Genomic DNA, 27,296 nt, shown 5'->3' with positions numbered 1-27,296 from the left:
TGATCTCTCAAAGGCTTTTGATTGTGTAAATCATGAAATTCTGCTAGACAAGCTCAAGTATTGTGGCATGAGTGGGACAGTGCACAAATGGTTTAATTCGTACCTAACTGGAAGAGTGCAGAAAGTTGAAATAAGTAGTTCTCGTAACATGCAAAGATCAGCACATTCCTCAAACTGGGGAACTATCAAGAATGGGGTTCCACAAGGGTCAGTCTTGGGTCCTTTGTTGTTCTTATTATATATTAATGACTTGCCATTCTATATTCATGAAGAGGCAAAGTTAGTTCTCTTTGCTGATGATACAAGTATAGTAATCACTCCTGACAAACAAGAATTAACTGATGAAATTGTCAATACTGTCTTTCAGAAAATTACTAAGTGGTTCCTTGTAAACGGACTCTCACTGAATTTTGATAAGACACAGTACATACAGTTCCGTACAGTGAATGGTATGACGCCATTAATAAATATAGACCTTAATCAGAAGCATATAGCTAAGGTAGAATATTGCAAATTTTTAGGTGTGTCCATTGATGAGAGATTAAATTGGAAGAAACACATTGATGATCTGCTGAAACGTTTGAGTTCAGCTACTTATGCAATAAGGGTCATTGCAAATTTTGGTGATAAACATCTTAGTAAATTAGCTTACTACGCCTATTTTCACTCATTGCTTTCATATGGCATCATATTTTGGGGTAATTCATCACTGAGGAATAAAGTATTTATTGCACAAAAGCGTGTAATCAGAATAATAGCTGGAGTCCACCCAAGATCATCCTGCAGACATTTATTTAAGGATCTAGGGATATTCACAGTAGCTTCTCAGTATACATACTCTCTTATGAAATTTGTTATTAACAACCAAACCCAATTCAAAAGTAATAGCAGTGTGCATAACTACAATACTAGGAGAAAGGATGATCTTCACTATTCAAGATTAAATCTAACTTTGGCACAGAAAGGGGTGAATTATACTGGCACTAAAGTCTTTGGTCACTTACCAAATAGTATCAAAAGTCTGACAGATAACCAACAAGTATTTAAGAAGAAATTAAAAGAATTTCTGAATGACAACTCCTTCTACTCCATAGAGGAATTTTTAGATATAAATTAAGGAAAAAAAATATTAAAAAATAAAAAAATAAAGAAAAACAAAAAAACACAATAAAATAAAGTTGTTATATTAACTTAAGTATGTTGTTAAATTAACCTAATTATGTCATGTATTGGAAAATTCGACTCGTTCCACATCATTACGAAATATCGTATTCATGATCCATGGAACTAGTATTAATCTAATCTAATCTAATCTACTCATATCATACAGTTCTAAACAAATAAAAATGACTTGCTAGTAGCAGAAACAGAGATAGATGGAGACACATTAGATAAAGCTCACTGTGTGAAGTTGCGAGACATCCAAATGGGTAATAAATATACTGAGGTGACATCATCATGAATTAACCAAAAAGCTCAGTTCTGCCTACTGTGTTGACTTGCAGAGGGTTCCAGAAGCATACTTTGCATACTATCATTCTTTATTATCATATGGCATAATCTTCTCTGGCAAAGCAGTTAAAATCAAGAAAATATTTATTTTATAGAGATGAGCAGTAATACATTCATACTCATAAATTAAGGATAATTACAGAATGTGGTGCCACATGATGTGGTACTGCTCAAAACTGGCACTAATATCATAGGCACATAGGGAACACACCGACACAGATCAGTAAGCCCATGGTATTGGTGATAAGTTGAGAAAACTGTCCCGAAACACATGTGCTACAAAACGCTACTGTTTCCCGCACATGTACCCTGACATCAATATGGGATATGATCACCATGCACACGTACACAGTCCGCACAATGGGTTGGCATACTCTGGACCAGGTGGTCAAGCAGCTGCTGGGGTATAGCCTTCCATTCTTGCACCAGTGCCTGTTGGAGCTCCTGAACTGTCGTAGGGGTTTGAAGACGTACAGCGATACGTCGACTGAGAGCATTCCAGACATGCTTAATTGGGTTTAGGTCTGGAGAACAGGCAGGCCACTCCATTCGTCTGATATCTTCTGTTTCAAGGTACTCCTCCATGATGGCAGCTCGGTGGGGCTGTGCGTTATCATCCATCAGGAGGAAGACGAGACCCACTGCACGCCTGAAAAGGTGGACATACTGGTGCAAAATGACGTCCCGATACACCTGACCTGTTACAGTTCCTCTGTCAGACATATGCAGGGGTGTACGTACACTAAACATAATCCCACCCCACACCATCTGTCTGGAGACAACTGTTCCAATGGCTATGGTAAGGTCCCAAGCAAGGCTACCTGCAGTACTCCGTGGCCGTCTGCGGGCACTGATGGTGAGGTATCTGTCTTCTTGTGGTGTTGTACACTGTGGACGTCCCATACTGTAGTGCCTGGATATGTTTCCTGTCTGCTGGAATCATTGCCATAATCTTGAGATCACACTTTGTGGCACATGGTGGGCCTGTGCTATGACCTGCTGTGTTTGACTAGCCTCCAGTCGCCCTAGTATTCTACCCCTCATAACGTCATCAATATGTGTTCTTTGAGGCATTTTCACCACACAGTCACCATTAGCACATCTGAAAATGTCTGCACCATACTCTGACATGCACCAACACACCTCTGCGTATGTGGACTGCTGCCAGCACCATTGCGATGACCGCAGGTCAAATGCACCGCATGGTCATACCCTGAGGTGATTTAAACCCACAAACTGCCCACCAGAGCATTGTTTCACCATGTATCAATATTATCGTTAATTTATGAGCATGAGTGTAATGTAATGTATTACAAAGAATATAGCAAAATATTGAAGCAAGTAATCCAGAAATCAAAGTAGCTTTGTTATGTGAAAAAGATAATTACATCAGGCAACAAAATAAAAACTGTGTGGGATATAGTGAAGACAGAGACAGGTGGGGCCAAAAACGAGGAGGAACAGATAGCTCTAAAAATAAAGGAGACTTTGGTAACAAGTACATGTAGTGTTGCAAACCTCTTAAACAAGTACTTAATTTCTGTTACAGACAGGTTGGGGTTATCAGGTTCAGTGAACAGTGCAATGGAGTATCTGAGACCAGTCTTTAAAAATAACTTCAGTAAAATGGAAATGACACTCGATGTCTCCCAAAGAAGTAGTATCTGTCATAAAATCCTTAAAATCTAAGTATCCCAGTGGATATGATAACATATCAATGAAGTAAACCAAAGAGTGCTCATGTAAGTTGAGTTCTATCTTAAGTTATTTGTGTAGTCAATCTCTTGTTAGTGGAACATTTCCAGACTGGCTAAAATATGCTGAAGTTAAGCCTTTTTACAAGAAGGGGGATAAAGAGATACCATGAAACTATCAACCAATTTCACTTTTGCTGGCTTTCTCAAAAATATTTGAAAAGGTTGTGTTCAAGCGTCTTCTTAAGCATATGACTGCAAATAATATATTGTCCAAGTCACAGTTTGGATTTATTAAGGGTTCTGATATAGAGAAAGCTACTTACACTTACAGTGAGAATGTACTTAATTCACTAGATAATAAATTAGAGGCTACTGACATTTTCTGTGACCTGTCGAAAGCCTTTTACTGTGTGAACCACAGCATTCTCTTAGGTAAATTAGAATATTATGGTGTCATCAGCAATGCTGCGAAATGGTTCGAGTCCTATCTGTCTAATAGGAAACAAAGAGTGTCATTGCGAAATACCTGTGCAGTAAGCAGTCAGTCTTCATCTGACTGGGAATTATGTGTGGTGTTCCTCAAGGTTCCATCTCGGGACCATTGCTTTTTCTTGTGTACATTAATGACCTCTAATCTATTACATTGCCAGATGCTAAGTTTGTTTTGTTTGCAGATGATACAAACATTGCAATAAGTATCAGGTCAACATTAAAACAGTGTCCAGTTCATACAAATGAACTTCAAAGTCTGTTGCCTTTTGTTGCTAGCAAATGTTAATTTTTTTATTTCTCTTCCGTGAACTTTTAATTCTATTTCCAAATTTATCCTTTTGTTACATTTACTGCTTGCTCAGTGTACATATTGAACAACATGGGGAATAGGCTACAAGCGTGTCTTGCTCCCTTCTCTGTTACCACCTCCCTTTTATGTCCGTGGATTTTTTACAACTGCAGTTTTAAAACAAATTGTTGATACCTTAATACTCTAGGAATTTGATCCCTGGTAACTGTAAAACACCAAACAGTGAATTTCAGTCAACATTGTCAAAAATATTTTCTAAATCTAAAGTTTATGTTATACATACAGGTTTACCTCCATGCACTTTATCTTCTACAGTAAGTCACAGGGCCAGTATTTCCTCGCATGTTACTATATATATCTCACAAACAAATTGATCCTCTTGTCATTCCATTTTTAGTTCATTCTTGTTAGTATTTTGCAACCATAATATTATTAAAAGGATAGATTGCTACTCACAATATAGAGGAGACTTTGAGTCGCAGACAAGCACAATGAAAAAGTCTGCTGTGCATTTATGCTTTTAGCCAAAAGTCCTTCTTCTGAAGCAAAAAACACATATTCACATAAGTGCATGTCCCCCCCCCCCCCCCACACACACACACACACACCTGCAGGCGCACGGCCACTGTCTCTGGCCAGTGTGGCCGGACTGCAGACCACAGCTGCACCCGATTGGAGAAGCAATCTGTTGCAGGTGGCTAATGACGATGTTAGGGTGAGGAGCCGAGGGATAGACAGTTAGGGGTAGGGGGAGGTATGCTGTAGCTTATGGGAGCGTGTAAGGATGTGATGGGTATTGGGTAGGGTTGCTATGTGCAGTCAGAACCTTTGGGGTGAGGGGGAGGGGAGTGGAAAAGTAGAGAAGGGGGAAAAGACTAGTGGATGCATTGGTGAAATAGAGGGCTGTGTAGTGCTGGGATGGCAGCATGGAAGAGGATAGGTAGGCGAAGTACAGGAACTAGCAAAGATTGAGGCCTGGTGGTTTTTGGGGAAGAATGCTGTATTGCAGGAAGACTTCTCACCTTGGTAATTCAGAAAAGCTAGTGGTAGGTAGGATCCAGATGTGAAGCAGTCATTGAAGTGAAGCACATTGTGTTGGGCAGCAAGTTCACCAACTAGGTGGTCCAGCTGTCTCATGGCCATTTTTTGTCGGCAGCCATTTGTGGGGCAGAAAGCTTGTTAGTTGTCATACCCTCATAGAAAGAGCACAGTGGTTGCAGCTTACTTTATATATCACGAGTACTGTCACAAGTAGCAGGTCTTTGATGGGATAGGACTGGAGTAGATAGTGGTGGGAGGAAGTATTGTACAGGTCTTGCATTTAGGTCTATTGCAGGGACATGCGTTACGAGATAAGGGATTGGGAGCAGAGATGGAGTGTGGTTGGAAAAGGATATTGCATTGGTTCAGTGGGTGACGGAATATAATTGTGGGAGGGGTGGGAAGGATAGTGCGTAGAATATTCCTCATTTCAGGGCACAACAAGAGGTAGTTGGAAACCTTGCGAAGAATGTGATTCAACTGCTCTAGTCTTGGGTGGTACTGAGTCATGAAAGAAGTGCTTTGTGGCCAGGAGCATGGATGGTATGTTGGAAGTGGTAGGTGACATGAGAGAACTCGCAGGAGGTCTGTTTCTATAGGAGAAGGATAATTTCAGTCTGTGATGGCCTCAGTGAGACCCTTGGTATGTTGGGAGAGGGATTGCTCACCACTACAGGTTTTACAACTGTAAGTGGCTAGGTGGTACAGAAGGAACTTCTTGGTATGGAGTGTGTGGGAGCTGTCGTAGTGGATGTGGTATTGGTGGGTAGGCTTGATATGGATGGAGGTAGTAATGTAACCACCCTTGAAGTGGAAATCAACATCAAAAAATGTGGCATATTGGGATGAGGACAACCAGGTGAAGTGAGTGGGGGAAAAGGTGTCGAGGTTCTGGAGGAACATGTATAATGTGTCCTCACCCTCACTCCAGATCATGAAGATTCTGGGTGGTTAGGAAGGATTGCTGTTGATGGCCCATGAACAGAATGGCATAGGATGGTGCCATGCTGATGTCCATTGGTGTACCGTGTATTTGTTTGTAGGTGATGCATTCAAAGGAGAAGTAATTGTGGATGAGTATATAGTTCCACAGTGGGTTTGGAGTCAGTTGGGCATTGGGGAAGATAGTCTTCAATACTGGCAATTCGGGGTGTTAGTGTAGATGGAAGTGGCATTAATAATGATGAGCAGGGTGCTGTGTGGTAAAGAAACAGGAACAGTTAAGAGTTGGTGGAGGAAACGGTTGGTATCTTTTATATTTTTCTAGCTGTACCCAACCACACTTTGCTGTAGCTCTGTCTACTTAGATGGAAAAGGAAGAAAAGATAAAGCACACATTTCTAATATGTATGGGAATTGTATTTATGTTCTACCCTCCTTATCTACCCTGTTTCTGTCCATCTCCCCCTACCCCATTCTTTGTCCATCTCCTCCTTCCTCCAAATTGTCCATTACCTCTTCCACCATTGCCCATCTCCGTCTCCTGCCCCCCCTCCCCCCTCTCTTCCTGTACCTCCTCCTGCCCCCTCCCTTTCCCCCCTCTCTGTCCATCACTTCCTCCACCTCTTTCTGTCCACCTCCTCCTTCCCATTTTCTATGACCATTTTTCTCCACCCCTCTGTCCATTACCTCTTCTCCATTCTCTCTAACCTTGAGTTTTACTTGTTATTCCAAATTCAGAATCTGCAGTAGCATTCTAATCATAAAATAAAACTTTCCAGTTTGTTAATAATGTTTCACTACTGTGTGTGTGTGTTTGTGTGTGTGTGTTTTAAAATGTATATAGTCTCTATGTGTCTAAATGTTTATTACAGTAATGTGTAAACAATTGAAGTAAATTGGAAATGTACATTTTGAGATTTTTTGTAACAATGTTTTCCTAAAAACACACCCTTATTAGAATTCAGTAATAGGTACTTCTGTCAGTCTCCCCCTGTTTTGTTTGTAAGCTGTACATAGGATGAACAACTGTCAGAAAGTCTCTGTACAGGCTTGACTTTCCTTTCATGATCATTTTGTGAGGCACCTGTGACAAAAATCCTTTCCTGCAAGTGTCAAAAGGGGATTTGTTGTCCATCTGCATGGAATTATTTGTAATAATTTATAAAGCAATCCATGCCTCCAATCTGCCTCACTTTCTGGACTTGAATCAATGAACACAACTGGTGTTTTCCATTTCATTTGGTATCGTGCTTCAATTAACGTTGTGGGTGATAAGACTTGGTCGGTACAGCTAATCCTGGAGTCTAGTTACTAAACAGTAAGGTTGTGACAGATTACAGGACTAATCAAATTGTATAGAATTTGTTGAAGGAAGTTATAAATGGTGGTTGGTAGAGGAATTGGTGACAATTCTTAGGCTGGTCTGATGACTTTGCAGGTTTGAGTATTGCTATCAATTTAAGAGCTTAATCTTTTGTGGGATGGAACCAGATATTGTAACATCGAAGAATAATTCTGCCAGCCAACTTCTTGGTTAGTTCCCATAATGCAGAAGAAATTTTAGCTGCAGAGAAAGTTCTTGATAACTCTGGTTGCTCATTAATGTTATTTTTGAGTGATGTAAGAAATTTTGGTAAGCATTTTTGGAATGCAGTAATCAATAGATTATTATATTTTAACTAAAGTTCAGTCTTGATCAAGACTGAACTTTAGTTAAAATATGATGTAAGAAAGATCATGACTCTCTACTTGATGTCTAAAAATTTAGTGATTCAGCAATCTCTACACACCTAGTTCATCTGGTTGTATCAAAGCTCTGAAGCAGGTTATGTGCCATTTCTGGGTCACCACTTTTTAGATATTCATCATACTGCTTTTTAGTTTCATCCAACCCATATATATCTTGCGCTAGCCTCCAGGGATCTCACTGTTTTCTGCATTTATCATAGCTCTAACATGTCTCTCATTCTTATTTGCTTTTTGGAAATCCATCCAAGAAACTTATCCAGATTTGTAGCAAATAGATAATAGATCCCATTTTGTTTTTCTGAAGTTCCATCTAAGTTGTGTAAAGAACTATACCAGTGGATAATGTTGTCTGTATGCCAAATCTTGTAATATAAATTGGGAACTTTGTAGATTATACTCATGTTTCCATGCTGCTGACACAAAAGTTTCTTTATTCTTTGCGTCACACACCAAATATAAGTTGTTGGCATCAATTTATGACAACTTCATCATTTTCATTATGCTTCTATTGAGTGTGACAACTGTTAAAATCTCAGAGAGCTATGGCAGGATGTTGTGACATCTGAATGACTTGTTGAGGCCAATAGATAGCTGGAGGATTGTGTATATTAATTACTGTTAGTTTGCTAATTTTTACTGCTGCTTTTTAGATTTCATAGAGATCAGATGCACAACATAGCTATACATTCTTGATTGACAATCGTACATAAGTTGGCACTCCATAAGTGTGATAGTAAATGCTCTTAATATGCTAGTGTCAGGAATTTTTGCCCCCTGATTCATTTTATCATTATTTTCAGCATGAGTTTCCTTGATAGCAATATTTTGATAAAATCTTCTATAAGACTTGATGCTTTGATTTACTTATGTCTTCAGTTGATTTGACAGATCTTGATAATAGTTCCCAAGTTTATAGCTGGAGAGACGTGAAAAGTGATGTTCAGTCCGTGTCTTGTAAAAAAAGTCATTTTAGCCAGAAGGTCTTTGAGATTATCTGACTGCCTCTGCTTCTCAGTTTTAGATATTTGCCTGTAAGTGTCTGTCCTTTAGCACTGCCCAGAGGAAATATGTGATTTAATGAGTCTACAGAGAATACAAAAACGGTGAATATTAATATAGTTCACCAAATTTGCTTCATAGAATGGTTTTTCTAGATGGGCAAGCTCTCCATACAGCACAAATAATTTTCATGCTTAGAAAGATAACACACTTAAAAGAAATACCAGATTATAGAAATATAACTTTAAGGATGAGAGTCAGTAACATGCTACATTGTTGAATCTAACATTAGAGAAGACAGAATCACCAAAGGTTCTTTAGCAAATGCACAGAAGTAGAATGGAAGTAAGAGGCAGCTGTTCATCAGTTGAGCACCAATGTTGAAAATGTAATAATTTGACACAGTACTAGGTGATACAGTATTTTATGACTTACGTAAACTAAATTGTGAATGTTTTTTAAATATTTCTACTCGTAATGTCCTGCATACATTGCGCTTGTACTTTCATGGCAGTCGTCTTTTGATTGGCAGATATTTAATTTTTAGTAGGAAGTCATCTGCTGATTTAGTGACCTAATAAAGCAGTGATATAGAACATGCTCAGAATGCACATTAGAGTCACAGACATTCTGCATGACTTTATGTAGCAACTTAATTTAATTATTCTGTGGTCTTCTATGTAGGCATCACGATCAGCCAGCTTCCTACACAAATAAACACCTGCCCCATAGCGACTGGCAAATGACATGACAGATGGCACATTGGTAGTAAATGCTGGTGATCACTAATCACAACATGGACAGTTTAAAATGTGTGCCCTGCAATCCATACCATCTGGACCCCCCTCCATAGCACCAATTTCACTGGCTTACTTGAATGGGAACTATCCTTCCAACACATTCTCCATTCCCGTGAACTGGTTCACTCTTTGCTAGTCCCTGTTCAACACGTATCATCTCCCCTGTTCCCACGTGTGTTCAATTCCCCACTCCTCAAAACAGCCTGCTTCCCTCACTTTAGTTCAGTTTATGGGTTTACAAGTCTAAATGTTCATTTGTGTGGTTCTCTTCGGGTTCTTCCATTATACTGTTTTATACTAGGCTGAGTTCTCTGGTGACTTATTCTTATTTCATTCCCTTGCTGCCCTTCTGTGTCCTAGTCCCATCTTATCTTCACCGCTCCAGTTCTCCTACCTCTTCCTTGTCTATCTCAACCACTCCAAGACTAATTATGACCCAAGGTGCAGAACATGGTCAGTGTAACTGTATGTATCTGTGGTCTCAGAAGAACACCCTTTCATATAAAGCTGACTACTGTGTCTAGTCCTCGTTGAAAAACTATCTACTGCTCAGTACATCTACAACTTACTGTGAGGATTATTTTTACTCATTCTGTTGTCTGAATTTTGGTCTGTTAGCCAGTTTCCAGTGACAGTTGTTCAACAAGTGCAAATAATTTGTATTTCCATTATACTGACAGCATTTTTTATATTGAAAACATTTATTCCTAGCTTTTCTATGTTTTTAATTCATATTTGTTTTGTTGCTTGCTTGACAGTTTGCGGTTCGCTATCAGAGAATGAGAGGCAAACATGTACTCTTCCCATTTGGCTTTCATTGCACTGGCATGCCCATCAAGGCATGTGCAGATAAACTGAAAAGAGAGATGGAGGAATTTGGCTATCCTCCAAATTTCCCCTCTGATGATATATCTCCCATGGTCAAAGCAGCTGAACTTGAAGATAATGTTCTGAAAGATAAAAGCAAAGGCAAAAAGGTAAAATTTATTTGAGTTTTTTATATCTGCTAAATATTGCCTCCATAGCAGAAGGGAGTTTCACATAATATTCTGTCTGATTAATATAAAATGTGTAGAGCATAAACCCACTTCAAATATATTACAAAATTAATAAAATTAGAAAGAATGTTTGCTGATGACTTCCTTTTCATTTGTACATAAATTAGAAAAGCACAGTGTCTGATTCTGTTAATAAAATGTAGTTCACCGAACTGATCGTAATAAGAGCTTCAGAAACACCAAAAATAAAATGGTTTCTCCTAAACCTCTGAAAGGACTTTCTCACCAGTTCTCTCTCTCTCTCTCTCTCTCTCTCTCTCTGTGTGTGTGTGTGTGTGTGTGTGTGTGTGTGTGTGTGTGTGTGTTTTCTCCAAGAATGGTGATGTTTCACAGACTCAAAATTTTGTTCAGACGTCAATGTGAAGTGCTTTTAATAGTTCCTGGGGGTATTGTTGTGCTATCTTGCAATGATAGAATGAAAATACCCTCAGGAATTGTAAAGCAGCTATGGACAATATGGCCACACAAATTAAGCTTTAAAAACTTACACAGCAAAACTCTATCTCAAAATCTGACAGCAAATCCAAAAATAGTGCAGTGGTACCTGAAGAACACTTGCGGCAAGAGACAATCGATACCTTCACTGCACGATAGCAATGGTAATGATGATGACAGTGCCAGTACAGAGGAGTTACTAAACACAGTTCACAGAAAATCCTTCATCAAAGAAGACAATGCGTATATTCCAGAATTCAGATCAAAAACAGTTGCTAGCAAGTAACTTAGAAGTAGATACAACAATGTAAGGAAAAGATAATTGCTACTTCGGTAAAGACGACACGTTATGTTGTAAACAAGCGCAATTAAAAGATACTTACACATTAACTTTCAGTCACAGCCTTTATCAGAAAAAGGAAGAGGAAAACACAGAAAGGAAATAGAGATAATCCACTGAATTACAAACCTTTATCACATGAGTGCTAAAAGGAATTTGCTTAATTTGGCATACATGATAAATCACACAAACCTTAAGGCTGTCAGTTCAACTAAATACTGACAAGGGAACCTCCCCATCGCACCCCCCTCTGATTTAGTTATAAGTTAGCACAGTGGATAGGCCTTGAAAAACTGAACACAGATCAACCGAGAAAACAGGAAGAAGTGGTGTGGAACTATGAAAAAAAATAAGCAAAATATACAAACTGAGTAGCCCATGCGCAAGATAAGCAACATCAAGGATATTCTGAGCTCAGGAGTGCCGTGGTCCCGTGGTTAGCGTGAGCACCTGCGGAACGAGAGGTCCTTGGTTCAAGTCTTCCCTCGAGTGAAAAGTTTACTTTCTCTATTTTCGCAAAGTTATGATCTGTCCGTTCATTCATTGACGTCTCTGTTTACTGTAATAACTTTAGTGTCTGTGTTTTGCGACCGCACCGCAAAACCGTGCGATTAGTAGACGAAAGGACGTGCCTCTTCAATGGGAACCGAAAACAGTTGATCGCAAGGTCATAGGTCAAGCAATCCCTCCACAGGAAAACACGTCTGATATATTCTATACGACACTGGTGACGGCATGTGCATCACATGACAGGAATATGTTGTCGACCTACCTAACTTGTACACTTGGCGAATTGGTGAAAAGATTCTTCTACCTTGCCCGATTTACGTTCTCTTGTGGATGTGATAATCACTCCCAAAAAAGTGATGAAAACATTAGAGTTTGCACATAAACTGCAACAAATGAATGCAACAATTTCACAGTCGTACAGTTTTCCCTGTGCTCTGTCAAAACATATGTTTTTAACGTTTTCAAATTTTTCTGTGTGTAGACCGTCAAATCCTGCATATGTCCAAGCAAATCTGAACATGTCCTGGAATTTTGGAGAGCGAAGTTGATTATGTGTGAGTGCCTGAACTTTGATGATTGACACACGATCACATAAACAATACTGCTCTGTGTACCTGTGCAGCTTCGCAAAATAATTGTCTGAAAATAAAAAAAAATTAAACTTCTCACTCGAGAGAAGACTTGAACCAAGGACCGCTCGTCCCGCAGGTGGTCACGCTAACCACGTGACCATGGCGCCCCTGATCTCACAGTCTCCTTGATGTTGCCTATCTTGCGCATGAACTACTCAGTTTGTATATTTTGCTTATTTTTTTCATAGTTCCACACAACTTCTTCCTGTTTTCTCGAGTGATCTGTGTTCAGTTTTTCAAGGCCTATCCACTGTGCCAACTTATTACTAAATCTGAGGGGGGTGCGATGGGGAGGTCCCTTGTGAGGGATTATAATTATGAACAACTTAAATTGCAACAATCACATAGATAATTTTGTGGATAAGGTGAAAGGAAGACATTGTTTTATTCACTGAACAGTTAGAAGATTCAACAGATCTACTAAAGAGACATTGTGCACTACCCTTGTCTATCCTCTTCTTGAGTACTGCGGCATGGTATGGGATCCGTACCACACAGGACTGGAGGAGGACAGCGAAAAAGTTCAGTGAAAGGCAGTTAGTTTTGTATTATTGTGAAATACAGGCTAGAGTGTCATAGATATGACAATTGACTTGGGCTGGAAGTTATTAAATGAAAACAAAAGTAACCTAAACTCCGTGCGAACAGGCCATGAAGGCCCTAACGCTACAGACTAGCCGCTGTGTCATCCTCAGCCCACAGGCATCACCGTATGCAGATATGGAGGGGCATGTGGTCAGCACACTGCTTTCCCGACCAGAGCCACTACTTCTCTATCAAGTAGTTCCTCAGTTGGCCTCAAAAGGGCTGAGGGTACCCCACATGCCAATAGCACTTGGCAGACTGGATGGTCACCCATCCAAGTGCTAGCCCAGCCCGACAGCACTTAACTTCGGTGATCTGGCAGGAACCGGTGTTACCACTGCGGCAAGGCCATTGGCGGTAGTTATTAAAGCAAAGGCTTTTTCGCTGCAGCAAGATCAGTCCATGAAATTTTAATCACAAACTTTATCCTTCAAATGTGAAAATATTTTTTTGACAACCACCTATGTAAAGAGAAATGATCATCACAATAAGATTAATAGAAATCAGAGATTTAAGTGTTTGTTTTTTTCCCATGTGCTGTTTGAGAGTGGAATGGTTGGGAAATAGCCTGTCGGTGGCATGATGAACGCTCTGCCAAACACTGAAGTGTGATTTGGAAAATAGTTGGGAGGGGATTTTTGGGGTGGGGGGGGGGGGGGGGTGATTACCAATGAGTTTGCTTTGTTTTAGTGGGATACGTTTTTCAGTGAAAATTGCTCCCAATAACTGTCATGCAAATGGTTCTTAATATGACCGAATCCTTCTTCGCTATTAGTGTTGCAGTAACATTTAGAACTGCAGACTATCTATCTATCTATCATAAATCCCGTTTTTTTGGAGTTTCCATGTTAGATGGCTCTCACTCACAAGGGAACCTCCCCATCGCACCCCCCTCAGATTTAGTTATAAGTTGGCACAGTGGATAGGGCTTCAAAAACTGAACACAGATCAATCGAGAAAACAGGAAGAAGTTGTGTGGAACTATGGAAAAATAAGCAAAATATACTACCTGAGTAGTCCATGCGCAACATAGGTAACATCAAGGAGACATTGAGCTCAGGAGCGCCGTGGTCCCATGGTTAGTGTGAGCAGCTGCGGAACGGAAGGTCAATAGTTCAAGTCTCCCCTCGAGTGAAAAATTTTTTATCTTTATTTTCGCAAAGTTATGATCAGTCAGTTTCTTCATTGACGTCTCTGTTCACTGTAATAAGTTTAGTGTCTGTGTTTTGCGACCGCACCGCAAAACCGTGCGATTAGTAGACGAAAGGACGTGCCTCTCCAATGGGAACCGATAACATTTGATCGCAAGGTCATAGGTCAATCGATTCCTCCACAGGAAAACACGTCTGGTAACGGCATGTGCATCACATGACAGGAATATGTTGTCGACCCACCTAACTTGTACACTTGGCGAATGGGTAAAAAGATTCTTCTGCCTTGCCCTATTTAGGTTTTCTTGTGGATGTGATAATCACTCCCAAAAAAGTGATGAAAACATAAGAGTTTGTGACATAAACTGAAAATAAAAAATTAAATTTTTCACTCGAGAGAAGCCTTGAACCAAGGACCTCTCACTCCGCAGCTGCTCACGCTAACCACGGGACCACGGCACTGCTGAGCTGATAATGCCCTTGATGTTGCAGATCTTCCACATGGACTACTCAGTTTGTATATTTTGCTTATTTTTTCATGGTTCCACACAACTTTTTCCTGTTTTCTCGATTGATCTGTGTTCAGTTTCTCAAGGCCTATCCACTGTGCCAACTTATAACTAAATCTAAGGGGGGGTGCGATGGGGAGGTTCCCTTGTCAGAATTGGACAATACATTTATTCTATTATAGGAGAAAATCATGTACAGCATCTGTCTGTGATTCATGTAAACTTTGTCGTTTTTGTTTTTTCTATTTCAACTGTTTGTGTGTTGCTTTTATAAAGCGAGTTTCTCTGTAAAAGTGAATAGAATGAGGAAGAAATATTTCATCCCGCATTTTTATACCTGGTGAGCACTACTTGAAAATACTTATGTCTTTCTAAATGCATAGAGACAAAAGAAGAAGATAATTTTCCTCTACCTTCTCTCTTCATTTCTTTCTTCATTTAATACACTTATTTGTGTATATTAAATTTCTTACTGTAATTATATGTTCAAGTTTATGATGTATTTATTACTTATAAGTTTTTATATTATTTATTTTCTCTTTCTCCTCATTTTTTTCTTCCTAACCCTTCTTCTTTGTTCACCTCCTCCACCCATCCCTGTTTTAATTGTATCTGTAGTGCTAGCCGCATCCCCTCAAATAAGTGGTCGTTCTTTCAAGGCTACGAATTGGCCATCCTAACTGCTCTTCATCCTCCTCCTCATCTTTCCTGATCCTCTGCATATCATCATCTGTTCAGATATTACTACTGCTACAGTGTGTGTGTGAGAGAGAGAGAGAGAGAGAGAGAGAGAGAGAGAGAGAGAGAGAGAATGAAACCCATACCTTCAAAGAAGTAATTTGTTACACTGTCTGCCTATTTCAGAGCAAAGCCACTGCAAAAGCAGGTGCTGCAAAGTATCAGTGGCAAATTATGCAGAGTCTGGGACTTGATGATGAGGAAATTAAGAAATTTGCTGATCCGCTATATTGGCTTGATTACTTTCCACCGCTAGCTGTTGCTGACTTGAAAACTATTGGTCTCCATGTAAGTTCTTTTTATGATTTCTTAATCAAATGATATTGTCATCTTCAATCACAAATAATTTAAGCATAATTACATCACACACAGTTTATGCTCTGGGTAATTTTTGCATTCCTGTTAGTGGCTGCTATTATTGTCTTTGAGTTAACTTTATTTATACATGTCCATAGTTACCATTATAACTTTGAAACATTAAAAACAAAATTTAAATGTGGCTTACTTTGTATGCTGAAAAAAGGGATTCTTCTTGTTGTTATAGTACTGACCTGTGCTTGTATCCAATAATTATTTAATTATTTCACTGCAAAAGTAACTAAAAAGTAAAAAGTTTATGTTGAGTGAGTGAATTCATGTGATGTAACTGTTTTTTGTGTGTGTGTGTGTGTGTGTGTGTGTGTGTGTGTGTGTGTGTGTGTGTGTGTGTGTGTGTGTGTGACCGACCAATCACTGCTATAAACCGATAGATAAGAAATCTGTCTTCTTTATTCTCAGTCATAAATGAGATAGGAGAAACCTGAGGCAATTGTTGCACATGAGGAGCACATCATTATTAAATAAATGCTCAGATCATCTAAATTAAAAGTGGAGATACTGCTGTTTACAGCTTCAAAGACATTTAATTTAAGTGCATTTATAACTATACCAATATTAACATATCTGTACTTAATAGTCCGCAGCACATGGTCCAGTGATCAGTATTGTTGCCTCTGATCGCAGGATCGTGGATTAGATTCTTAGCTGGGTCTGAGACTTTCTTTGCTCCATGAGTGGGTGTTTGTGTTGTCCTAATCATTTTATCTCACCTCCACCAGCATGTAAGTTGCCAAAGTGGTGTCAGACTTCCACCAGGCAGCCACTGATGCCATGTAATCATTTCATGTACCCAATAGATAACACATGTTAGTGGGGAAATAAAATTCAATAACCTACTGTAGCAATGCTAAGTTTCAGGTCTTGCAAAATTATCAGTACATTATTGAAAGTACTAGTTTAGTATAGCTAAAGTGTTTACTAAAGGATTAGTTGAATATAATCTAACCGATATGTTATTAAGATTTATCTCAATTGTGTAATGACTGTGAACTAAAGCAGCACCTATTTGCGAGGCAGTCATTTGTGTCTATCGTACAATCTCCATTAATTGACACTTAATAACTAATACTACTCTAACAAATCATATAAACATGATCTCTAGTAAGTGAGTCATTGCCTTGTCCTTGAACGCCTCTGACAGGAAACTGTGTTTCCTTTATTCAGTTCATTGTGGCAGCTGGTTGAGTGTGGGTCTGTTAGGGCTTGTTGCCGAATTTTGTCTGTGTGAAAATGGACGTAAAAACATAGCAACGACTTTGTGTGAAATTTTCTTTTAAAAGCAGGAAATCAGCTTCTGAGACTTACAAACTATTAAAAACAGCTTTTGGAGATAATTGTATGAGCCAGTCACATGTTTTTGTTTGGTTCAACAGATTTAAAAATGGCAGTAAATCATTTGAAACGGAGTGAGGTGGTGCAGTGGTTAGCACACTGGACTCGCATTCGGAAGGGTGACTGTTCAATCCCGTGTCCGGCCAACCTGATTTAGGTTTTCTGTGATTTCCCTAAATCACTCCAGGCAAATACCAGGATGGTTCCTTTGAAGGCCGACTTCCTTCCCCATCCTTCCCTAATCCTATGAGACCGATAACCTAGCTGTTTGGTCTCTTCCCCCAAACAACCAACCAACCAATCATTTGAAGATGAACCATGGTCTGGCCATCCTTCCACCTCAAAAACAAATGAAAATGTTGTGAAAGTTCGTGACTTAGTGCGCTCTGATCATAGACTTAAAATCAAGCAGATTACTGATGAACTTAATTTAAGTTTCTTTGCAGTTAAGTCAATTTTAACTGAAGATCAATCATGCATTGAGTGTCCACAAAATTCATTCCAAAAGTGTTGTCAAGTGAACAGAGACAATACCAACTTGAAGTGTGCAAAGAACTGTTTAATCAGACTAAAAATGAGCCACATTTGTTAAATAGGGTAATTACATGTGACGAATCGTGGTAATATGGATATGATCCTGAAACTAAAGAGCAGTCTTCGCAGTGGAAGACTCCAGGATCACCACTACTGAAAAAAGGACGGCAAAGTCTGTCGAAGGTGAAGACAATGTTGGTGATTTTTTTTTTTCCATTCTACCAATATTGTGCATCATGAATTTAACCCTGGAGGACAGACAATTAGCCAGGAATACTACAATGTGTCTTTGAGCGTTTGCGCGAAAAGGTGCGGAAGAAAAGGCCTGCATTGTGGAAAGACAGGAGTTGGGTGCTACACTATGGCAATGCTCCGGCTCATCGTGCCTTCTCCATCATTGAGTTTTTGACCAAATTCAAAATTCCTGTGCTTCCACAACCACCACATTCCCCTGATTTGGCCCCTGCGGACTTCTTCATGTTTCCTAAACTGAAATTTCCACTGAAAGGGAAGCGATTTGACTCGATTGAAGACATCCAGGTAAATACAGAGAGAATCCTTAACACACTTCAGGAAAAAATTTCCAGGAATGTTTCCAAAAGTGGAAACATCGTTGGAGTTGGTGTGTTCAGTCAGAAGGGGACTATTTTGAAGGAGATGCATCACAGTAACATGTAAGTACTACCATTGTACAATTACAAGCCCATTCTTAAAACTTTCCAATCACACCTTGTATAATCACAATGTTTCCACTGTACAATTTCACTTATAATTGCAGGGGATACAGATTGCTATGAACTTGCAGTACTGCTGTACTCATTTGACATTAGAGAATAACCACTCCTACCTATAATCTTGAACTGGTCTAGTATTGACATTATCACATGCACCTTTTGCTTCATGGCTTCTGAGGCACTGCCAAGCAGTGACAGCAAAGCATAAGCGGGCCTCCGCAGCAAGTGGAGATGCTCACTAACTGTCGCGGCTTGTCAGTGTTCTGAACTGATGCCTTTTGCACCAAATCTTGCACATACGGCAAACCAGAGCGACCACAGTGAGATGTTCCACACTTAATGATTTCTACCCATTTCCAGGTTTACGAACCTCTTTCGTTACCCTAAGTGGTTAGAAGTGAAACATGTTACTCCACAGAATTGACATGTTACATCATAGAGTTAGTCTTTTACAAGCATCATTTAGGGTTAGACCAGAAAATTGGATTACAATCAAGCCTTCTAAATCATCAAGAAGATCCAGGAGGAGAAGAAAGTCCGATAGCTTCAGTCCAGCTGTCTCTGTGGCTTTCATGCCTATGAGGCTGACAAAAGCATTCAGACAACCCATGAAGTTCAGCAGAGGCAGTCAGATGTTTCAGGATGAAGGATGAGATCTTAAGTCTAGCAATGCAAGTTTTAAGACGACCAAGAAAGTCTTAGTTCAGGGTAGTAGTCATGGGAGGGGAATGTCAGAACTAGTACAGAACTCGCCAGATAATTAGATTTTTGTAAGTGTTCTTTGTAACAAGTTAATACAGGGTTTGTGAAATTGCTCAGGAAGGGACATTCACTCATAGATGGGACTGATACATTGCTACTCATTTGGTTGCATTATACAGGGTTATTACAAATGATTGAAGTGATTTCACAGCTCTACAATAACTTTATTATTTGAGATATTTTCACAATGCTTTGCACACACATACAAAAACTCAAAAAGTTTTTTTAGGCATTCACAAATGTTCGATATGTGCCCCTTTAGTGATTCGGCAGACATAAAGCCGATAATCAAGTTCCTCCCACACTCGGCGCAGCATGTCCCCATTAATGAGTTCGAAAGCATTGTTGATGCGAACTCACAGTTCTGGCAAGTTTCTTGGTAGAGGAGGTTTAAACACTGAATCTTTCACATAACCCCACAGAAAGAAATCGCATGGGGTTAAGTTGGGAGAGCGTGGAGGCCATGACATGAATTGCTGATCATGATCTCCACCACGACCGATCCATCGGTTTTCCAATCTCCTGTTTAACAAATGCCGAACATCATGATGGAAGTGCGGTGGAGCACCATCCTGTTGAAAGATGAAGTCGGCGCTGTCGGTCTCCAGTTGTGGCATGAACCAATTTTCCAGCATGTCCAGATGCACGTGTCCTGTAACGTTTTTTTCGCAGAAGAAAAAGGGGGTCGTAAACTTTAAACCGTGAGATTGCACAAAACACGTTAACTTTTGGTGAATTGCGAATTTTCTGCACGAATGCGTGAGAATTCTCTACCGCCCAGATTCGCACATTGTGTCTGTTCACTTCACCATTAAGAAAAAATGTTGTTTCATCACTGAAAACAAGTTTCGCACTGAACGCATCCTCTTCCATGAGCTGTTGCAACCGCGCCGAAAATTCAAAGTGTTTGACTTTGTCATCGAGTGTCAGGGCTTGTAGCAATTGTAAACGGTAAGGCTTCTGCTTTAGCCTTTTCCGTAAGATTTTCCAAACCGTCGGCTGTGGTACGTTTAGCTCCCTGCTTGCTTTATTCGTCGACTTCCGCGGGCTACGCGTGAAACTTGCCCGCACGTGTTCAACTTTTTCTTCGCTCACTGCAGGCCGACCCGTTGATTTCCCCTTACAGAGGCATCCAGAAGCTTTAAACTGCGCATACCATCGCCGAATGGAGTTAGCAGTTGGTGGATCTTTGTTGAACTTCGTCCTGAAGTGTCGTTGCACTGTTATGACTGACTGATGTGAGTGCATTTCAAGCACGACATACGCTTTCTCGGCTCCTGTCGCCATTTTGTCTCACTGCGCTCTCGAGTGCTCTGGCGGCAGAAACCTGAAGTGCGGCTTCAGCCGAACAAAACTTTGAGTTTTTCTACGTATCCGTAGTGTGTCGTGACCACATGTCAATGAATGGAGCTACAATGAATTTATGAAATCGCTTCAATCATTTGTAATAGCCCTGTATATGGCAATAACTGCATCTGAATGCTTCTGGTAAGTGCCACTTGCACAGCTAATTGCCAAAAGCATCATGTATTATCAAAACAGTATCCATTCCCAGTCACCTTATTTCCAGTGCATACCTTCAGCCTCTCACAGGCTAAAGTAGTCCAAAAGACAGAGCCACAAAATGATGTTACAGTTGAAACAGCTGCCAGCAAAAGAAAACTTGCAGCTTGGACAAGGGCATGGATACTAATGAAACTGCATTTAGCATCTTCCATTAACACATCAGGAGTGTCATTAACAGAAACGATGAACTCCTCATACAGAAAAATGAATGCATAGAGGGAATGCCAGCAGATGTGTTACGTGGACAATGAAAAAATGCAAGACACTAGTGTAATATTTTACAATATTTATTATTTTATGATCTGTTTTTTGGCCGTTACCCCATCACGAATGTGTGGTTGTGCAATTTTTGTGTGCCCCAAGTTTTTAAACTAGGGTGTCACAGTTGGTTCTGAAATGTGACAAGTGTTAATATTTGATTTATGACTAAAATGAGAGGTACAGCTATTTAGCTAAGATAAAATATGTGATCTACATGACGAATTACACCAATTGTTTTGAGGAGAAAGACGAGTTGAATAATATATTGTAAAGTTGCGGGCTTGTTTCAAAGGATTGACTGAAAAAAATAAGCTTATCTTTAACAAAGCCAGTGTTGCAAACAGGTAAAATATTACGAGTAAGGCTAAATGGGCAATTGAAATAACTGTAGTTACCTTTTTTGACAAGGTAACCGAAACTTCTCAGCACAATTGTGGTAATTTGTGATGTAGTTCTTTAATGAATCCGTCACATATATAATCTAAGCTAAATACTTTTACATCCCACTTTTACTGCACTAATTCCTCTTGTTTAATCCTAAATCAAACAATAATAGTTGGCAACTTTGGAAACCAACTGAGATACTCTGTAGGTTCACTAGCTTAAAATCTTTGAGTCCACAAATATTTCACAGCCAGACACACTAATTTCTTATCCGATGAAGTCGTAACAGCTAGAAACTGATGAGTAAAATAATAAATATTGTAGAATATTACACCAGTGTCGAGTGGTGTGTAGTGAGGGTGCTTGTGTCAGATGAGGTCTCAGTTGGCACCTCCAGGACATTGATGTTCTGACCCTAAAGAGGAAGTGAATAAGGAGGTTTTGGCTGCTCAGGTTGAAGTGTCAGAAGCACTGTCGGCTTCACTGGCAAGGAAAAAAGATCACACATAGGTGATGGAAGGACCGAATGCCTGTTGTCCTTGGCAGGATGCTATAGGTCACGATGCAGAGGTGATCACTCCTGCAGTAGCACCTCAGATGGTGGGGACAACTGGCCGGGATTCCCCAGACCCAACCAGGGGGTCGGCTCATTGGTACGCACTGACACTGGAGCGCCTGAACAAAAAGTTGTTGCTTTGTCAAGTGGACCAGGCGGTGGTAGTAATAGATCCAGCAGCATCCCATAGGGATGTCCATGCAGCAGCTTTACCAGACTGCAGCCATTAGTGGACATTGCTTTGCAAGGAACTATGAAAGTATTGAGATCTGATTATGATGTGGCTGCCTTCAGTAGCCTTTGACATTTGGATCTTAAAGCTGTGGACAGAATGTTCTGCCAAACTGTTGGAGGCAGGATTGAACACAAGAGTCATGATTTGTCCAATGCCATCACAGGCATAAAAAGAATTACGAAAAGGCAACCACTGTAAACTGTGGCTCATTAGCAGCAGTAACAGCAGAAGCTGTCATTGTTGTTGTTGCCGGCCGCGGTGGTCTCGCGGTTCTAGGCGCGCAGTCCGGAGCCGTGCGGCTGCTACGGTCGCAGGTTCGAATCCTGCCTCGGGCATGGATGTGTGTGATGTCCTTAGGTTAGTTAGGTTTAAGTAGTTCTAAGTTCTAGGGGACTGATAACCACAGCAGTTGAGTCCCATAGTGCTCAGAGCCATTTGAGCCATTTTTTTGTCATTGTTGTTGTCTGCTGCAACCTGATGACATATGGAAAATGGAATAAAGAATAAACATGGATGAGGTATGTAGTTCCAAAGAATGGTCTGACTAAATTACACATGCTGGTGTTCCCATGGCTGAGTGGAATGTGGCAAAGAGAAATAAGACTGCTGCTGTGCCTGATGGGTCAAACAACTGCACACTACTTGTGTGATGTCATTGTCCATTTGCAATCAATACACATAACTGCAAGTAAACTGTTTCACGTTGCTCTTCCAGTGAGATTAATGGAGGAGCCACAGGACCATAGCTACAGAGCCACAGACACCAGTGCCTGACAATTGGCCTCCTGCTTCATGATCAGAACACCTTAGCAAATCTGGAGCCGGTGGCATCACACAAAAAAACTTGAGGCCTAGTGATACTAAGGCTGACAGTTTGGCCATCTGCCCTACGCAGACGCTCAGAAAAACACACTTTAGTAGAGGATCCTGCTGGAAGCTAGTGCATCATTCCTAGAAGTTACTGAGAAGTTCTCCAAAGACTGTTCAGCCTGGGAGTCTAAAAACAGTTTCATATCAAGTTTAAAGCCTGGTGTTATAGAGAGTCTGAAGAGGGCATCTGTCATGGAATGTTGATGGGAAACTCAATAATGTATGAAGTACTTGTAACTGAATGAGTACAATGTTCTTTATGGCAGTTTTGCCTTGGGCCTATCAAAGACTGCAAAGGCTTGTCACTGGAAACTATATGAAACTTACTTCCATGAAGGAAAATGTGGAACTGATTCACTCCAGAAGTGACGGCCAGCAATTCCTCTTCTGTTTCCAAATAATATTCTTGAAGTTTGTTTAGGATTTTGGAAACATGCAACCAGCTATTCAGAACTATAAGGGAAAGAATGGTCCTGATGCTATGTGGAGATGCATCTGTTGCCAAAACCAGTGGTGACTTATGAGCAGGTTTTCAAGGTTTGAAACACCTGCTGACAGATTTGGAAACTGGCATGTTTTTGATTGTTTTGATGTAGTCCTGTGAGCTCTAACCCCTCTTTACTAAGGATGATCCTAGGTAAGTGACAAAGTTGCAACAGTAAACATTTAGAAAAATTACAGTTACATTTGGGAACACCTGCTACCAGCTGTTCTAAAAGCCGTTGGAAAATTGCAGTGCACTTGCCACCCCAAACAGCAGTGTATTACATTGGTAAAGACTTAAAGGTGTATTTAATACAAAGATGTTCTGCGACTCTTCAGCCAGCAGAAGCCAGAAATAAGACTTCACCAGGTCAGTGTTTGGAAAAAAAAAATGGCCACCAGTTAATGTGGAAAGAGAATTCATTGTGCTGAGGTACAGGATATGAATCTTATTTCTGCTTGGGCATTTACAATAATTTTAAAGTAACCGTATGTGCTTAGGGTGTCACCAGGCTTATTTATGGCCACTGAGGGAGAGACCATTGACTGAAGCATATAGGCAAAAGCACTTGCTGTTGTTCCAACCTGTCTAATTCCTATTTCACTTCATTCTGAAGATCATCAGAATCTGTTACTTTATAAACACATCACTGCAGAAGATTTTAAATAATGTATGCCTGAAAATTCAAGGATGTCTGTAGACCAGGTTCAAATAATGGTGCAGATTGGTAACACAAAGTTTCAGTTTCTTCACAAGGCATTGAAGGCTGGAAAACCAAAGCCAAATAGCCATCAAGTCCAAAAATAATTTCTGGAGATTGATTGGTACCCACAAGAAAAGGCAGTGTCCTGACCACTTGTTTATACTTCCAGAGAGCATTTAGCATAACAATGAACCTCATGACGCCCATAAGCTCAAAATTTGGATTGAAAGTGTTCAGAGGCAGAGTGTGAAAACTAAAGTATTTTGGTTGATTGATCATAGTGATGTGTACCTGCATCAAATAAGAATGTAAGTTACATTCCTGATTTACGTGTGTAACACTACTTTTTGTGGACCCACTGAACATGACTTCCCGTAATGTTATTGAACTGGATGATACAAACACAGCGGCTAGACAGCTATCTGACTCTGCATACTTCCATTGTGTCCCTTATGAAAACAGTTGGGATTCAGCATCATAATGAAGGCAGTTTCAATGTGACTGTAAAGTCAAACAAATCAGAATAAGTAGGCAAAAACCGAAAACATCTTGTGTGACATCCCTCATCCACATGAGGTGGAGTAGAACGGGGCTGATGGGCCACTATTGAATGAGACATTTTTACCATAGTAAGATTGGAAGGAAATTGTGAAGCATTTTGTTGGTCATTGCCAGGACAATAGTAGACACTTCAAAGTCAGTGAAAATGGTTGCTGGGCAGCTTGGGAAATTACAAAAGCAGAAGCCAGTCACAAATCCTCTGCTATCAATTGATCTGACTGCCACAGTCTGTGCACGCATGTCTCTATCAGGGGAAATATGAATTACATCTCTGATTAAACTTCCTATGTGTAGTAGGCCACAAGAACATGTAAATTTACACTTCCTACTCAACCTTTGAAGATTTGTGATCCATTAAGTGTAACTTCCTGAGTCTGACATACAGTGTTGCAAAAGTTCTAATAAACTATAAAAAAAATGTTCTCTCAGCAATGCAGACTTGTCCAAAAGTGTTAACACTGAGTGCCCTGACTGCAGGGCCAATTTCGGCATGAGGAAACAGAAATTAGGGTAAAAAAAAAAAAAAAAATCTGCTGCTGTTATGAGTCACTGATTGTCACTTTTGTGTGTTTCACTTCTGGTAAACTTTCAAGTCGTCCTATGTATTGTTAAACAGCTGGAAAGTTGAAATAGTCTGCAGAGGTTGCAGCTTCAGGGTGAGCCAAGCTATTGAAATGTTTCACCAAATCATGATGCTGATTAAGCTGCTGTTGTCACTAGTCAAAAAATTTCACATCTGTGGGAGCCATGCTATCCAATTGAATTGGGCCAGTTTTGGCACAAGTTTTGTAGTCCCCAATAAAGATTACAAAACTCATTTACTAAACAATGGAAAATTCAGGGTGGAATAATGACAATATTATGGAAATGGCAAACTGCTAATCACCATATGAAGATGTTGAGTTGCAGACGAGCTCAACAAAAAGGCTGCTAAACGTTTTAGCTGTTGGGCACCGGTTATTTACAGGACTACAAATGAAATAATCAGAACTAACACAAACTGAATTACAGTGCTGGAAAGTGTGTGAGGCTTAAATCATCACGTCGCCATATGGTATCACACTCAGGCATCTGACCATTTCTTCCGGCTGCTTCACCCATTGTCAGGCGATGTAGATGGATTCATGGACATACAGCGTCAATGATGGGTCTAAAGTAGGATCTAAGATGCGGTCACGGGTATGCCATATATCATACAACGAGCTTGAAGATTCTTAAATTACTTGAACACTAATCAATATTTTTTACTCTCCATGATAAACTTGGACAACATAATGAAATATTTGCTCAGCACCTACATGTATCAGAATCAAAATTTTATTGTCTCATTATGTACATACACAAATAATTGATTTAAAGTATAGGAGACTCATCATTATAGATAATGTAACTGAGATACATAAAATTCATCAAAAGAAATCTAAAGGTAATCTTTATTTACAAAAATTAGTACAAAGTTATTTCATTACTCTAAAAAACAAAACTTCATCACCATTTAAAAATTCCTTGAGTGAATACCAACACTAGGATGTAGGATGGCATGTAATTTTATCTTCGGTAAACCTAGTTCCATACAATGTTTTTTTCACTTTTAATTTATTATGAATTTTAGTAACCTTGTATTGAGGAGTCAGAGTTGAGTGTTAGTCTGTGAGATAGTAACATGAAATTATTTTTGTTTCATGTATCATACATATTTTGGAAATTGTTTTCCATGATTAATTTTGGGTTGGTACAGATAAACAATTCAGAAATATATATATACATGGAATACTTAAAATTTTTAGATCCCTGAATAAAGGTCTGCGTAAATATCTAGGCTTAATATTGCACATATTTATAGTATTTGCATTTCCATGAAAGATTATTCTATATTGGACAAGAGACTCGAAATAGCTGTAGTAAACAATTTTCCTAGTGTCCCTATTACTTGTGTAGGAGAATTTTGTCACTGCAAATGCAAGCCTGTTTAGTTTGTTTCCCAAGTAGCTTATACGAGAAGACCAGGATAATATTTTTCAGTAAACATCCCCGGGTCACTTACTGCTTATATTTACTAAGATATATTCTTTATCATTTGCCTACATTCATGAAAAAACAAAGTCCCTCAGTTCCTGCTCGTGTAGAGGACAATTAAAGTATATTGTAGTCATCGTCTTCAGTCTGAAGACTGGTTTAATGCAGCTCTTTACACTAATAAACTTGAAAAGAAATGGCACTGCCCAAGATACAGATGCAGCATACAACTGTCAGACAAATTCATCTCCTCACCCCTCCTCTCCCTTACCTCCTCCACCTCGACTACCACCACTACCACAATATGCCTAGTCTCTCTCTGAAGGTACAATTCATTATATAAGGTCAGTCTTTCATATGTGGCCACCATGCTGCTGCCAGTAAATGTATGTTCATCTACTTTTTGTAAGCAGATATTCT

The 27,296-nt window shown here is 39.7% G+C and overlaps 1 protein-coding gene and 1 pseudogene across 1 annotated transcript in view; one reads left to right on the top strand and one right to left on the bottom strand.

Moving 5' to 3' along the window:
- Nucleotides 1–27,296, top strand: part of LOC126199249 (leucine--tRNA ligase, cytoplasmic) — a 168,122-nt gene that overhangs the window by 64,432 nt on the left and 76,394 nt on the right. Inside the window, exons 3-4 of the mRNA XM_049936044.1 lie at nt 10,301–10,519; nt 15,627–15,788. Coding sequence (XP_049792001.1) covers nt 10,301–10,519; nt 15,627–15,788 — 381 coding nt within the window. The remainder of the gene's footprint in view (nt 1–10,300; nt 10,520–15,626; nt 15,789–27,296) is intronic.
- LOC126199942 (5S ribosomal RNA) lies at nt 13,341–13,458 on the bottom strand (annotated as a pseudogene).

Source organism: Schistocerca nitens, chromosome 8 (genome assembly GCF_023898315.1).
Source record: "Schistocerca nitens isolate TAMUIC-IGC-003100 chromosome 8, iqSchNite1.1, whole genome shotgun sequence".
Lineage (NCBI taxonomy): Eukaryota > Metazoa > Arthropoda > Insecta > Orthoptera > Acrididae > Schistocerca > Schistocerca nitens.
This window is presented reverse-complemented; position numbering and strand designations above follow the sequence as displayed.